We start from the raw sequence: 17658 nt of genomic DNA on the forward strand, positions 1-17658 counted from the left end.
GAAGATACATACTTGTGGCGATTCATCATCGTCTTCGTCGAACTTCGAATTGGAATCAATAAAATTAAAAATTTTGTCGTCTGTTATGACTAGAATTTCAAATTGTCCAAGGAAGAATACCTATTAATTAGTCAAGATTGCAAGAAACTTCTACCTCAAGATGAGATTGACACTGCTTGTTGATCTTGGAATACTCGAAAATATACATACTTGTGGCGATTCATCTTCGTCTTCGTCAAACTTTGAATTGGAATCAATAAAACTAGAATTTATGTCGTCTCTTATGACTAGAATTTCAAATTGTCCAAGTAAGAATACCTATTAATTAGTCAAGATTGCAAGAAACTTCTATTCTACCTCAATGTGAGATTGACACTGTTTGTTGATCTTGGAATACTCCCAGAAAAATTAGATAGTTGGTTAGGTCCGAAATATCCAATAATTAACCAAGATTGCAAGACTAAAAAGAAAACCCGCCACTGTGTCAATAAAATTTACTTTTCCCAACGGTCTTTTTAGACTTTTATCGGTGTTTTTCCCTAATCTGCGAGTAAAAGTTTTCTTGTTAATTAAAATGGAAAACTTTTCTTGACGAGTTTCATATAACCAGTCGCCAAAGGTTTTACAAACGTGGAATTTTGCTGCCTAGACTTTTCATAGAGGAAAAATTCGTTAGAAAAAGTTTAGGAAAACTTTTCCCGGCGATTTATGTGAAATATGTAGGAAAATGTCTGATTTGTTTAAGTGCATTAATATTGATTTAATGAGCTGATTGTATATTTATGTTGATTGGTTGTGATAAAGTAATTCGTATTTGTTAAATAGTATCATGGTCTCAAATTTATAATAATGTTATAATAGTTGTACATTTTTGTCCTTTTCACAGGAAAGATAAATTTCTCAATTTCAAATAAAATTGGAAAATTTGGAGTCCATTCCAATTTTTTCTTCTGGGCTTTTATGACTTACTTCATTTTCTTTTACTTTGGACCTTCATTCGTAAATAGCCCAAACTCATAGACTGATTCCATGTTGAGCGAATCCAACTTTACTTTTCAATTTTTGGTACATTAATTTTAGTTGTCCAAAGCTCCAAAAACATGAAAAGACAGTGAAAACATATATGATTTTATTTTAATTAATGCTAAAGATAGTTGTACAAATACAAGTTTAATTGTCTGTCAATTCATATTTTCATTGGTTTATTTAGGTATGAGTTTTTTTTTTTGGTCTTACAAGTCTTCTATGGCAACCTCTGTTAGTTTATCTAACTCAAGCTTATTGAGTACCACAAGTGAAATTTAAGGTCGGTAAAATTGGATGAAGACAAAGTTGGTAAAAATTTCAGAGTAAATTATCTCAACAAAACTTCCTATAATAGTAAGATGTCGCTCTTTGAAATGGCATTGTAACGTAGCACAAAAGAATTATTATTTTTTTATTAGGAGTTTGGAGTTTAAATTAAATATAATTATGTTACTAAATTAACATGTTCATTTATGATTGGACAAAGAATATGTCAACTAACCCTATTTATTGGTCTTTGTTGAGAGGAAAATATGGTGGAGTGTAATCCACTTTAGTGGCTTAGAAAGCTTAATCTGAAAACACCCATTGAAATTTCAACAATTGGTGTGATTAACTTATATTAACTATTTGCTTAAAACAAAAACTTATATTAAGTTGCCAAATAGCAAATACTATACAGGCTCCGCCCTGAACACAAGTGGGTCAGCCCTGTGCTTAGGGCACCACATAACAGAGTCAAATTATTTTGAAAAATACAATTTTTTTTTAGTGAAAATTATATTTTATATGAGATTTTTAATTAAGTTTTCAAAAATATGGCTTTTTTTTTACAAGTATTATTTTATGGCTTTTTAAAACTTGTATTCCCTTCTATGAGATTTTTTTCCCATATTTTTGTAAAAAAATCATTATTATGCCATATTTTTTTCTCATAATCTGATTTTTTTTTAATTAAATTTGTTCATACAAACTAAGAAAAGTTTAATTACCATATTTTCGCATATTAAGGGCTAAAAAACCATATTTAAGAAAAAAATCCATTTTTTTTACAAGAACAAAGGGTCTCAAAAATTTGAAAAATATCATTTGATATATAAATTTTTAAAAATAATAAATTGTGTATAGCTCTCTACCACTTAGGCCCGACCCTGATACTATATAATTTTAAGAAGCCAAACCGACATGAACACTTGCTCAAGAAAACAATAATAAATATGTGGTAGTGTTACAAAAAAAAAAAAAAGAATTCTTAATATATAAAAGTGTAGCTAGCTAGCTAGGTCAAGACAAAAAGAAAATGATTTATCAAATGGAAGAAATGGAGATTATGTCTGCAAATATGGACTAAACGAAAGATTACAACATGTGTAATTGGAACCTAATTATGTTAAGTAATTTTGATTTGTATAATTAACTTGATTTTGTCTTTACTTAAGAGATTAATTAATGATCTGACTAGATGTTCAACTACTCAATCATGTTCTATTAATTTATATATATATAATAAAGAGTTTTATTAATCAGGGATACATAAACTTGCACCATATATACCCACGGAATGCAAATGTTAATAATAGAATAATATTACTGTCCTTTAAAAAAAAATAGTAATATAATTGAAAGTACCTATTAATTAATAACAAAAAACTGTCAAAGTAACTATATTTGAAAAAGGAAAAGCACTACAAAAATTTATAATATATATATTTATATAAAACTTTTACTATATAAATAAATATTATTATAAATAATAAGAAAATACATCTAATAATATTATTTATGGTTACTTATAAAATGATTAATTCCCAAAGAATTGCTTATTTTTTAATATTTTAGAAAGATTTTTATTTAGTGAAAAAATATGATGAGTAACACAAACATTTTTTTATTGTAATTTAAATCGTGTAAGAGAAAATAAGAAATGAAGCTAGACAATAATATATGTTAGGTTTTCTATTTCTTTTTTAAAGCAATGTATGATTAAATTAGAAAATCATCCATTTTTAATTTAAGAAAGCATAACATCACTTAGTAAAAATTTAGTCAAATCAATATATGGAAAGATTATAGTACCCTTTGCTAAACTATAAAAGTTTAGTTAAGAATTAAACAAAGTTGAAAAACATAATATAAGAAAAATAATAATATAAAATTTGACTTCAAGTATTTTTTTTTTTTTTGAAAAAAAAAATTGTCTGTCTAATTTGGGTTGTGAAGTAATTAAGTAGGTATAAGAACAAAACATTAATTTAATTTGTTTGTTTTGGGGGGGAAGGTTAGATTAATAATTGAACTTTAATTGCATCATAAATTTTGTGTTTTTTTTTTTTTATAAATGTAACCTTGATGACATCTATAATTAAAAGTATTTACATATATAATTTTATATAATCCATAATTGAGATCTAAATCAAACATGAGGGATTGGATCACGTACGAGGAGAATGACCCCACAAATAGAAGAAGCCAAAAGAAGCAGTTGTAAAAAGATTGACAAAAAATTTAATTAAAATCTAATCTAGAATATATTAGAGGAGAAGAGAACCATATCTCAAATTATAGCTCTTTGAATAATATGGTAGACTTACGTTGTGATTGGTAGAGTATCTAAATCCAATTTTATCATTTTAAAAATTTAAAAACAGTGGGACCTACAAGAATAAGTGATTGGTAAGATGTTTTTGAAAATAAAATTCAAATCAGTATTCTAATTTTGTGTTATAAAATCAAAAACAAGAAAATTACGCTTTCTCTGATTCCAAATCATTATATCCTAAAATTCTACAAATCTATCACATTTTTATATTTTTAGATTCCATACCAATCATATATTCAATTTTTAAAAAACCAAAAACAGTTTTCAGACACTGAACCAATCACATTTTCAAAAACATATTTTCAAACTATAAATTCAGATTTTATTTTAGAAACACACTTTTTAAAAATGCAATTTTCCAATTACGAACCAATCAGCCTTACTTAACCAAATAGCATATGATTTATTATTATAATTATTAATAATATTCCACTAATACTTCTTACCAATTAGGATCCGGGACTTAGTCATTGGTTAAATTACTAATAGAGTATGCATGTGGCAAACTGAGTGGGTATTATTAGTCTTGTTGATTACACTTAATTAATCACCCAATTGATTGGTTTAAACAAGTGTAGAAGACATTAATTGTTAATTTCCCCGAAAAATGTAAAATTAATTATTAATAATTGTAATGATGAATATATTACTATTTTTGCCTCTGTTCTAACTTAGTCCAACTTATCTTATTGGATCTAGTAGTTGAGAATTCTCCAAATGATGCAAAAAGAGTATAATAGAAGAAAAATATATATGATGATGATCATTAAAAATAGTAATAATACTATACTAATTACAAGATTAAGCAGCCTATTGGGTTGGGATTGACCAAATTAAACAACAAAGTTACACCTCAGACTCCCATTGAAAATTGAGCCGATATGACTTAATGCACATATACACAATTCTCTATTTGAAGTTCTGAACTTGTTAATAACTTTAATTAATCAAAACATCTTTGTCTTGACTTATGTTTAATGCATTAGACTCATAATAATTATAGTTTATCCACTCACTTGGATCTGTCCAAAACTGATGAAAATTCGTCCAGAATTCATGGTATATAATTATTTGTTTAACTATAAGATTTGTTTTTGTTTAAAATAAGCAAATCAAGAGGGGTTAGGAAAATGTTTGAAACCCATATTTGTAAGGCAATAGACCAATTCCCACATGCATGTATATTATTTAATTAACCAATATGAATGTTCTATATTATATTATTACACCCAAGTAGATTCCCATGTTAGGGCACAATTGGTTTGATTTTTTATAACACATATTATATATATATATATATATATGTATATGAGAACATGTGGCAGCAAAGTTTGCGGACAGAATGAAAAAACCCTAATTTTTATTTTATTTTTTATTTATGCTTCCTTTCGGTCATGCAATAACCTACCTTATAGCTTTAGTTAGACAAATCCAAGTACAGTAAGACAAGAAAATGGAAAACCCATTAATATATTGAGATATTTGTGGTGAAAGTACCCAATTTATTATGTTTGTAGCACTTAAGTATCCAAGTTATTTATTTAGCGGCGAAAGTACTTTCCGTTCATGTTTTGGTATAGTTTAGTACAATTGTCAATTCTCATCGTGAAGTTCGATTGTGACACAAAGGAAAAAGTGCTCAATTAAATGGATATTTGAGGCGAAAGTACCAAATTTAAGATATATTTATGGCGAAAGTACCAAATTTAAGAAATATCTGTGACAAAAGTACACAATTTATAGGTAAATTTCATGTCATGGTGGCGGACTTAATAGTGAAACAAACATATGCACTAAACTGCAACAAAACATGGACGGAAAATACTTTCGCCGTCAAAAAAATAACTTAGGTACTTAAGTGCTACAAACACAATAATTTAAGTACTTTCGTCGCAAATATCTCTAATATATTTGAGTAATTATATAGATAGAGATTGTGGTGAAATGATAAATTTATTGGATAGGCTTGTAGTTAAAAACCCATGTGGGGGGATTAATTAATATTAATGAACTTGTAGTAGTGTCATTATAGAAGAGATATATAAGTGATTTTGTAGAGTCTAATTAGACAAAATTTGTATATATTTTACTTTGTCATGTCATCATGTGCAGGTGTACTCTCCTATAGCTATATATATATATATATATTTATATGTGTGTTTGAGCTAGATGTAATTGTGGGGGATGATGATGAGTGTTGTGTGTGTCCCTTGATCATTTTATTATGAGCAATTTTAAAATCAAAAGCACATTTATTTTGTCTCATTGATTGACCCTAAGTCCCCTCTACTCCAAACTTATTTCACGGGACTTCTAATTAGGTAATTTAAAACTCATCATCAAAAAGCTTTGATAGGATTCTTAGGAAATTAGTTAATTAATAATAAATTATGTGTAGACATTCTAGACTATAATCTAGGCATAGCTTCTCAAAAGCTTATAATAAGATTAAATTAATATCATTGTTAATTATGTCTAATAATTTATTATCATTATTTAAAACAAGGGGAAAGTCACTTCACATGACTTAAAGCTAACTCCACCCAACCTTAACCTTTTCCATATTAAAAGAAGTAGGTAGTGTCACTTGGAATACATGGAGAGGCTAATTTGAGTCACACACCCACATTGTTTGGGCTTCTATATATATATTGCTTTTATTAAAATAATAATAATAATAATATTAATAACAATAATAATGCTTTGAACATATCCAAAAAAGGGATTTTCAACTTGAAAACTAAGTCATATTGAGGGGTTTGTCTTTTTTTATTATAATCCTTTTTTGGATCCTTCCAAAAGTAATGGTTCACAAAAACAAACAAAAGATGATTAGAAAGTTAATGGAGTACTAATATTTGATAGGATCATGTCTAGGATTATCTTTATTCTAATGCAATTTTTATTGTTTTTTCTTGGTTAAATTTCCTTTATAAGCACAACTTGGTGGGTCATATTAGCGATTTGGGCAATCTTTAAACGATAATATCGGCATCATTTCAATCAACAACAAAAGAAAGAAAGAAAGAAAGAAAAAAAAGCATGATTAATGCTTCTTAAAAGTGTTTAATATTAGATGGTGGAAAACCATCACAACAAGAAGAAAGCCATTGTTAAGTAGACAGTTGTTTGTAAATCATCAACTAGATTGGAACATTTGATTGGACAATTTAATTTCTCACCACCCCTAATAGTAGTAGTACTATATATACATATATTTATATATATATATATATATATAACCTTAGCTACTTCAAACTCTCTTCAACAAAAGACTAGTGCCTTTCATGTGGGGGCCACTTTAACCCAAACCCTAAGTTTGTTCCAATAGTGACCTAATAAGGACCAATCACAAGACCTCTCTCTTTCTCTTTAATCAACCCTTCATCAGTGGAGATCATGTTAGCTGATCACAACTACTTATAATAATGCTTCTCTTCTAGTTATATATATAGTCTCTTCCTCATCTCCTCAGGTCTTTATTTTTGTCCTATATCTATCTAATCATATAAATATACACACATATATAGCTATAGGTACATATATTTAGGTTTGGTTTTGGTAAGTAGTAATCACTCTTTCTATTTTTCTTTTCAAAGTTGAAACTAGGGGATGCAAAGCTGTTGAGGGGTTAGTTTTTGTCACTTAGGGGATGCATAATCTAAAGTCATTGAGGTATTATGTTTTCTCTTGTATTCTGTTCTGTCAGATCAATGATTTGATTGATCGATCTAACGATTATTAATTATTGTAAGTCTAAATACATCAAACTAAGTAAAAAGTACGTTATTAAGTCTAAAATATGTAGAGAACATAAACGAAATACATTCGAGTTTTTATAAAAAGGAGACGAAATCCAAAATCGTTGAAGCTAATTAAAGGTTTTTCTAATTCATGTTCATTCCTGAATAAATGCTAATTTTTTAAGTTATTTTTATTTGACTAATAATAAAATGATGATATCTATGCCATTTTAATATTGTTTCTAGCTTCATGAATTATATAACATTAAAAATTAAATCAAAGACTAACTATATATAGGCCATTATAAATTTTTTATAAGCAATTGGTTTTAATAAAAGGTTACAAAACATATATAATTAGATATTATACATGTACTTTAAATCCATATTGATATGGTAAATATAATGGCAAGACTTTTTTTTAGGGTCAACTATTTTCCTTATCTTTATAATAAGTACTATATATACGCACTCATATAATAAATAGAGTTTCCCTATATATCATCTAATTAAACACAAAGAATAATATAAATGAAAAGTAGTTCCTACAACAAGGCATGTTGATTTTCATGCTTGTTTATTAATAGAGATCATCATGGCTTAGATTTCTTCTCATTTTTGCATATAAATCTGGAGAAGTAAATGACATTTATGTATTTGTCAATATTATTCATTCTAGCCATGATCTATTATACTCAACAATAATCAAAAGAAGGACTTTATAGAAATTTAAAAAAAAAAATGATAATGGAAGAGAGAGTACACAATTCAATAATTATAAAGATGAAGCCAAGAATTAGAACAAAGTTTAACTTGGCCACCAATGGTCCCAACAACTATGTGAACCTCTTCAATCTTTAAGACAACACGTTTACATTAGAAGGTCACTTCATTACATATATATATATATATTTATATTTATATATATAAATATATAAAAAAATTGAGTGGGGATCAACTCCTTGAGCCCCATAGTGGGGAGTGAAAGTGGCCCATATAGAATTATTTTATTTTATTTTAATTTAATTTATTGTTATTTTGTTCTCTACCATCATCTATAAAGAGGAGAAATCAGTGAAAAAAAATAAAAAAATAAAAAGAAAGAGCAAAAACATTGGATCCACATATGATAATAAAGCTAAAAAAAAAGAGGTTAGGTTTAGTAGTACAATCAAAACAATTTTAGGCTTAATTAATATATATATATATATATATATATACAGAGAAAGAGATCCTAATCCAAGTCCCTAAATCTATGTGCAGAGTAATATATTTTTTATATCATATCTTGCCTCCAATCATTCATGTTTGGGAATTTAAATTAGGGTCCCCCTAATTAATATTATATATATATATATTATATCTCAAAAAAAAAAAAAAAACTTTCATCACAGCCGTTTGCATCATCTACCTGCTTCTACACTACTTAATAATAATAATAATAATAATCAACCGGTGGCCGCCATGATCGAAGCTTGACTTTGAATTAGCTTTATTAATTTTGATTAATTGTGGTAATGATAATAAAATTGTGGGATTAATCTAATCTAACGGTTGGAAAAGAATATGAGGTTTGAGTAGAAGAAGTACTAATTAGTATAGTGACTGGAAAGGTGATGGATCCAGATCATGGGGAAGATATTATTATCATGAAATGAGAATATATACATAATTTTCTTTATATGGGAAAATTTGACTAAGATGAGGGGTTTGAATAGAACACACATGAGAAAGAGGAGACAATGGTGGGTCACATTTTTGGAGTTGTGATCAAGACTTTGTTCATAACCTTTTGAATTTGTCTAACATTATAAATATATATATATATATCATCTTTTTTAAGAGATAGAAAGAGAGAGAGTGTTTACTCTTTTGTAGTTAGTAAGATTCGGAGAGATCTCTTCCCAACAAAAAAGAAAAAGAAAAAGAAAATATATAATATATAATATATTTATAAGTTATGTTAATTAATTTTAATAATATAGTAATGGTAACAGTAATATATATATGTGAATTATATATAATATAGATTTCAACGTCAATCACGCAAACATCCTAAGCAATAATTCATCATCAACACGTAATGGGTTGGGGTCCCACTTAAGTAGTGTAAGTAAGTGGTCTCTAATTACAAACACCCTTAAAAATTATTATTATTAACGACAAGTCTTGGATATTGATAGATTGGAAAAAAATAAGATTGGTCTTTTGTCATAAGACAAATAAGCTAAACCAACATTAATGTTGTTGTACTCCAATTCCTGCTCCAATATATAGAAAAAAAGGTAATGATGTGTGAATACAAATATATGTACCAAAAAAAAAAAATAGTGAGTCTCCTCTTAAATAAATATAATTGATTAAGAAAAAAAAAATATTATGTAATGTTTTATGCATATTACTATAAAACACTATACAATACTCGACATCTAGCATACGTGATTAATACAATTTAATTAAAGCGGTTCACTACATGGGCAGTGCAGTTTTTTGCAAATTTATAATTGGACCGTATTATATATATATATATTTAGTTTGAGCAATTTTCAAAACCGCACCACATAAACTTTAAACTTCATAAATCGCACTGCAAAAATGTAGTGTGATACAGTATGGTGCGTGCGGTTTATACTTATCGATTACTAAATAATTTAATAATTAAACATTATAATTAATAAAGATTCATAATAAATCTTATAATTAAAGAGTGTTTAACAAAATAATAAATATACAACAAACTAATAAACTTTTAACAAAACAATTTAAGTACAACAAACTAATAACAAAGAAAAAATGTGATACAAAAGTAAAAGTTTTGATTAAGGAGTAATATATTTATGTTGAAGTAGGATATGTGTTAGCATTTTATGAAACATAATAATTTTTCTTGATATTGTGTATATTATACTATATAAATATATATATTTTAAGTTTAAATATAGTAAAATTGAAAATATATATATAAACATTAATATATATAATTAATGATGCAGTGCGTTGACCTTTGATTTGGCCAACGACACGGAGTCAAAATAACGACAAAGAAACAAAAGAGAAATCAAGAATGGAATCAAATGGGAAAAATGTGACACAAATGATTTCTAGTGGTTCGGGCCCAACTGTGTGGTAATAACCTAAATCCACTTAGTGTTCTTATTGATGTTCAATCTAAATGTCGTGATCAAAGAACTAGGGTTCTTGAGTTTCACAAGCCTCAGGAGAATTACAATTTTTCAGTGGGTAATCACACTATGCTCTCTCTATGAGTATTCAAGTTCCAGGTTCAAAAGTCCCTTCCTTCAGCCATCTCATACATATTTATAGGCTCAAGGGGGTTACATAGGCCAATATGCCTTAATTATCCTTAATATCAGCGTATCAAGGCAATAAAGAGAAAAGATAATAAATGTAGTTATTACAAGATTGTGTGTCTTAAAGGAAGTAGATAGCAGTGTGCAACTAGACTGATCGCATCTAAACGCAAGATTGGATGAAGCAACATCATCTAGTCGATAGCGCGAACAGAATCCCTTCAACTTAAAGCTGCCACGTGCACTAAATTCTTGTCACGTCATCAGGAGCCATTTTTGGGTAAACACAGTGCAGTGTAGTTTGAACCACATTTATAAAATTGAAAACCATAAACTGCACTGCACAATTTGGCAAAAATACAAACCGCAATTACATCGCGAAAAGGTTTCAAACTGCCAATTATGGTGCGGTGTGAGCAGTTTGATGAACATCCCTTATTTAATATTAAAATTAAAATATAATCAGGATCAGATCTAACTATAAGCGAGCTAGATTTAGGACCCCACCCAAAAAGGCCTCCAAATCTAAAATTTATTTACTAGAAACTCAAAAGAAAAATAATTAATTATATTTTAAAAAAAATTGATAGAATTTCTAAATCACTCAGAATCGACATTAAATATAATATATAGAACTCGATATTAAATTACACAGCCGCCGCGAGCAATCGAATGCGGCAATAGTAGAAAAACTATTTTAAAAAGAAAAATTGAGATTGAGGGTGTGAAGAGTGATGATGGTGTTCCCATGTTGACTTTAATAAGAAAATTGGCATGATAAGCATGTAATGATAAAACATGCGTATCTTAGTAGCTAGATATGAATGATAAATACGATTACGACACGTGGGCCATGCAGAAGTGATTAGTGGAACTGACGGTGGTAGATCTCTCTTTGTTTGGGATCCAGGAATCTTAATAACACACAACCGAACCCAACCAAACAAAACCAAACAATATATTTGCATGCATGATACATAGAGCTTCACCTTTGACTTTCTATAAACTCAGTTGGGCAGATTAGTGGGTGGTGTCGGCTCCTGACACTAGGCCAACACAAACACCAGTATTAATGAATAGTGTTCACTCTACTCTTATCAAAAGAGTGAGAGAAAGGGCAAAATCGGAATTTTAATTTTTTGAAATTTTTTATTAGAATAATAATAAGGTGTGAGGCCGAGCTATCTTTAGGGATACACATTTTTATCATAGAGTGGAAAATTCTTGTCTAAATAGAGAATGAGACGGGAAATTTTTTTAATTAATAAATATTGTACAATATTTTAATTTATATATAATTTTTTAAAAAAAATAAGTGAATTCCCCGTCCTAATAGGAGATTCCCCACCCCACTCCTGATAAGAAATAAACGTAAATAGGACAAGGACGGAGATTAAAAATATAAATGAGAATAAGGAGACAGGGGAGCACCCTCTGTTCTATGTACATCACTAGTTATCTCTATACATAGTAATGATTGAGACACATTCAAATTACACACATTATTTACAATCTAATGATGTATAATTAATTTCAATCACTCAATTAAAAATGATTTGGTACTCAGTTAAAATTATCTACGGTTAAAAGTTAAAACTAATAAAAATGTGTGTAATTTAAGTGTTACTCCAGCATTACTCATCTATACAATAGGGTTCATTGGGCTGCGTTCTATCTCTTGAGTTCTCATCACTATTAAACTCATATAAAAAAATTAATGGAATCTTTGTCCTCTAGCCATTTCTTGGTCCAGCAAAGCCTGCAACTGCACGTACTTTATATAAATATATATTATATATATAATATATATATGTATATATATGTGTATATTACAAAATAGAATGGCTGTTGCTGTCATGCATGCAGTTGTTAGGAAGTCTCGTCATCAGGGTTCTTCATTCACAGTTTTTTGTTTTTCTTATATGAACATAAGTTCTAGGAAAAATAAGTGAACTGTTAGGGTAAAATAACTTTTTAGAATTATTGGGAATTTCTTTGGAGGTGTACATATTGTTGTTCAGATGCCATTTTTTTTTATGGATAGGTATGTTATAATTATTTAGAATATTTTGAAAATTAAGTAGAAAATTCTGAATAACTTAAAGTATCGAAAATAATATTTAAATATATTATTTTTTACGTGCATAACAAAAATCGTTACGCGTGCAATCACTTATTTGAATCTTATTTTTGATACTGTAAATTATTTAGAATTTTCTAAAAATTTATAAAATACTCTAAATAATTATATATAATATATACGATCATAAAAATAAATTACGTCGAAAACTGTAAACGCAGAGTACAAATAAAAATAAAAAGAGGTGGGGTACACCTCATTTTGTGAGTTGAACAATGGAAATACCCTAGAATTATTTATTTATTTATTTGTTTGCTTTGACACTCCAGTAAGTATTCTTGACACGTGTTTGAATTTTGGATACAAATTAATTTGCAAAAAATAATTGTAAAATAAATGAAATAGTCTATTTTCTCTTGCTATTATAGCGTATTTTAAAGTTTTTTTTTAATAAAAAAAATTCTTAAGTGGTGTTTGTAAAATAGTTTTTTTGGTCACTTTAAATAATTATTTTCTTTTAATAATTTTATTTTAGATATTTTTTATATTCCGTCGAAAATTCTTGACATTCTGATTGGATTTCAAACTGAAATTATTTTACAAAAAAAATATATACTTTACAAAATAATATTATGAAATGATCTATTTTTACTTATTTTTATAGTTTTAATTTGTTTGGGAGTACAGGGAATTTCTTGCTATTTATGATCATTTTGAAGAAAAAAATATTTGCATTTGAATGAAGTTCCCTAAAAGTATGGCATGTGCATTTATATGTTTTTTTTTTCAAAAGATTATTATTTTTATTATTATTATTTTTTTTGTGGAGATAAACAGTCATTTTGGTTAGGATAAAATCAACTTTCGGCTGTTTCTTGTTGGTGTTTCTTTCTTCCTTGGTACTCAAGTTTCCAGTCGAATAAAGAAAATGAGTGGCCCCTTATATATAGAGATATTTTCTAACATAATTGTCCTTATTATTCCTCAACATATATATATATATAAATATATATATTTATCTTATATATTGGGTTCAAACTTTCTTGTTGAAAATAATTACAAAACGTTATAACTAATTATGGCTGATCAATGAGTAATCAATCCACTAATTAAGCAGCCTTACTGTCAAACACATTTCTTTTTTACTTTTTTTCTTCTTAATAATTTCCTAATTTGTAAGTTTCAATATATCGACTCCATATTAATTGAAAAAAACAAACAGAACCCTTGACTCCTTTTCTACTTTTGTAATTAAATGTACACTTACATTAATTATATATATAGATCTAATATAGCTAGAAAATAAAATTAAGACAAAGTATTAAAAGCCAAAAAGTAACATATAGTAATTTAATGTCGGAATTGATAACATGTACTTGTTCATTAAACTTAAACTACAAAAATCCTAGCTGATTAAATAATGCATCCTTGCTATCATATAAATTTTAAATAAATAAGATATATTATATATAAAAAAATAACAAACATATTAAATAAAAAATTTAACCAAAATATTATTTATGCTTTTTAAAAATATATATAATTTGACTACCTTTTTAAATATAAATGATAGTTTTTTCAATAAAAATTAAGATTATTATGTATTATATATTATTATTACAATAATATTTTATAGTATTTGAATTTATATTAATATAAGTATTAAATATTTTGTTTTGTATTAATAATATTTAAATCCATATTAATATAACTAATATAAAATTAGGATAATATATTATTATCATAATAATATTTTATAACATTTAAATTTATATTAATATAATGATTAAATATCTAGTCTTATATTATATTATAATAATAGTGATATTTTATAATATTTGAATTTGAATTTATATTAATATAATTAATAAATATCTATTTTAATTACTTTTAAATGTATATTCCCTTAAATATTTAGAATATTTTGTTAAAATTAACAAAATCAAACAGTTAAAACAAATAATTTCCGTTATCTACACATTTTTTTATATACTATATACAAACAATACGTGCAATGCACATTTGCTTAGTTTTATTTCTAGAATTTATTAATTATATTTATTAAATTTGTATTATTGTCATATAAATTATAAATAAATAGATAAATAATATTATATATAAAAGAATGACATAAACATATTAAATGAAAAATTAAAACAATGGATTGTTTATGATTTTTTTAAATATATATATATATATAATATGATAAATTTTTTAAACATAAATGATAATATTTTTAATAAAAATTAAGATTATGTAATATATATATAGTATTAGTATAATAATATTTTATAATATTTAAATTAAATATCTACTTTAATAATTATTAAATATTTAGTTTTGTATTATATATTATTATTATTATTATAATAATGATAGTTTATAATATTTGAATTTGAGTTTATATTAATATAATTATTATATATATAGTTTTATATTAAATATTATTATAATAAAGATATTTTATGATATTTGAATTTATATTAATATAATTGATAAATATCTATTTTTAAGTTAATTTAAAATATATATTCTGTTAAAGTTAACAAAACAAATCGTTAAAACAAAAATTTTTTGTTATCTACACTCTTATTATATAGAAGAAGAGATATATATATAAAAGAGGGAGAATTCTCCTGTAGGGGTTTTACTTTTTTATGCGCGTAGAAAGCAACATGTTTGAACCTAGTTTTCGATACTGTAAACTATTCGGAATTTTCTGAAAATTTGCAAGATGCTCTAAATAGCTACAATATACATAGTCATAAAAAAAAAACTACGCCGAAAACTATTCAAGGGTCGAAAAACAGTGAGAACCCTACCGATAGAGCTTAAAGTGAAACCTCTATAGGAGAATTGTCCTGTAAAAAGATATATTGACAAACTCAATCATGCAATTTTAATTATAATTTGAAAGCGGTACCATGCTCCCATCACGTGCATCACATTCGCTCCAACTTTGTTCAACACATTTGGCCAAAAACACATTAAAAATTTCACATTTAAATATGTAGTTGATAAATGAACAGAGAAACTGACCTTATTATATTCAAAAGGGTATTTTAGTAATTTCATAGTTACGGAACTGGACAGTTGGATGGATATATAGTTGGGTTGCATTGGGCCCCACCCGAAGTGCTCTCGGGTCGTGTTCCCATATACTTACAACACTCACTTTCTTTCTCCTTGGGATGTCCGCAACCATTTCTCTCTATTACAAACTTTTTATTTTTTATTTTTAAATATCTATATTTATATATTTAATTAATTTATTTATTTTGGTTCATGATAAAATTAAGTGTGTATATATACCCCTAAGACATGCAACAACTACCTTACACCCCAAATTTTTTTCTCTTTCTCTAATTTTGTCTCACTTTCAAGTTCTCTCTCTCTCTCTCTCTCGCTCTAACATGGCGGAGCTAGACTACCAAATGACCAAAGCTTCAAATTCTACTTCAAACAGCTCTCCCACCACGCGCTTAAAACTCTTCGGCTTCAACGTCCATGACGACGAGGAACCGGTCGTCGCCGACTCAGCCAAAACGACACCATCAGGTTCGCCGGAATCCGGCGGGTTCCAGACTTCCGGCGACCGGAAGTACGAGTGTCAGTACTGCTGTCGGGAATTCGCCAACTCCCAAGCTCTCGGCGGCCACCAAAACGCGCACAAGAAAGAAAGACAGCAACTCAAGCGAGCCCAGCTACAAGCAAGCCGACACGCTGCCGTTTCGTACGCGAGGAACCCGATTATCTCCGCCTTCGCGCCGCCGCCGCATCTTCTTTCTCCTGCGGGACAGGTAATGGTTCCGGCGGCTTCTCCGTCGTGGGTTTACGTTCCACGTGCGGCGCCTCCTTTCCACGTGTCGCATGGTTGCGTGTTTCCGCCGGCGATGAACGGAGGTAGGGGTGCAGCGAGCTTATCGTACAGTAGCGGAACAGGGGATTCGACATTGACGATGGATTCTCAGGTACAACAGTCCCGGGCCCATAATTTGAGGGTTGATGGGCCATCGTTGAGTAGGTTCTCGAAAGGAGATGGTGGGCCCAGTTTTGATGATGCATTGGGCTTGGACTTGCATCTCAGCCTTGCGCCGGCTGCACCGTAAAAGAAAATTGGCTGGGCGCCACTCGATCGGCTTCGCTATTGGCTCATGATTTTGAAAATGAAAAAAAAGCATGGACTATTGGCATTATGGCTAACAATTTCGTGTCCTGGGTAGGGTCCAACAGTAAGTTATATATAAATATGGCTAATTTCCCTACTTCCCAGCAGAACTCTAAAAAAAAAAAAAAAATTGAAAAGGAAAAAGAGTTCTTGATATATATATGGCTGATGTTAAGCACTCGGCTCAGTCAAGCCAAGCTTGACAGCTTTGCTTTGAGATGGTTATTTTTAGATACTGTTTTTGGGTATGGCTAAGCTGGTTCATGAACTTGGCTCAGCAAATTATTCGGCTGGGAAGCTCGATCATAATGTTTATTTAGCCAGAGTTGGAACTTTGTACATTTTTACATTTTTTAATTTATTTTTTCAAATTTGAAAGTAATTAATTCACTCACTCAGCACATCACATCACATCACCATTTATGCTGTAGTTCACTATTGTTTTCCCTTTTGAAGTTTCAACGGTGTGTATATAATATAACTTGAAAAATAGCTTTTTTTTTAATTTTATTTCTCCAAAATTATAGAATGTGTATTAATGATTTAGATAAAAAACAAAAAATATAGCTTATATAGGACAGAAATACTAAGTTGGTTGTCGAAATTTTGAATGGATTCACCAACTAGAATTTGTGGGTCATCAATTATTTAAAGCATGAGTTATATATATATATAGTATAGATATACAAGTCCCTGCATCAAATTTGATGAAGCTCAAATTATTTTCTTTG

General features: G+C 28.1%; 1 protein-coding gene across 1 annotated transcript; it reads left to right on the forward strand.

Moving 5' to 3' along the window:
• Nucleotides 1-16100: 16100 nt before the first annotated feature.
• Nucleotides 16101-17432, forward strand: LOC133821934 (zinc finger protein GIS3). Its single transcript, XM_062254115.1, has one exon. It carries the CDS (start codon nt 16173-16175, stop codon nt 16866-16868), a length of 696 nt encoding a protein of 231 aa, XP_062110099.1. The 5' UTR covers nt 16101-16172; the 3' UTR covers nt 16869-17432.
• The last annotated feature ends 226 nt before the right edge of the window (nt 17433-17658 follow it).

The sequence above is a fragment of the Humulus lupulus genome, chromosome 3 (genome assembly GCF_963169125.1).
Source record: "Humulus lupulus chromosome 3, drHumLupu1.1, whole genome shotgun sequence".
In the NCBI taxonomy this organism is placed as follows: Eukaryota; Viridiplantae; Streptophyta; class Magnoliopsida; order Rosales; family Cannabaceae; genus Humulus; species Humulus lupulus.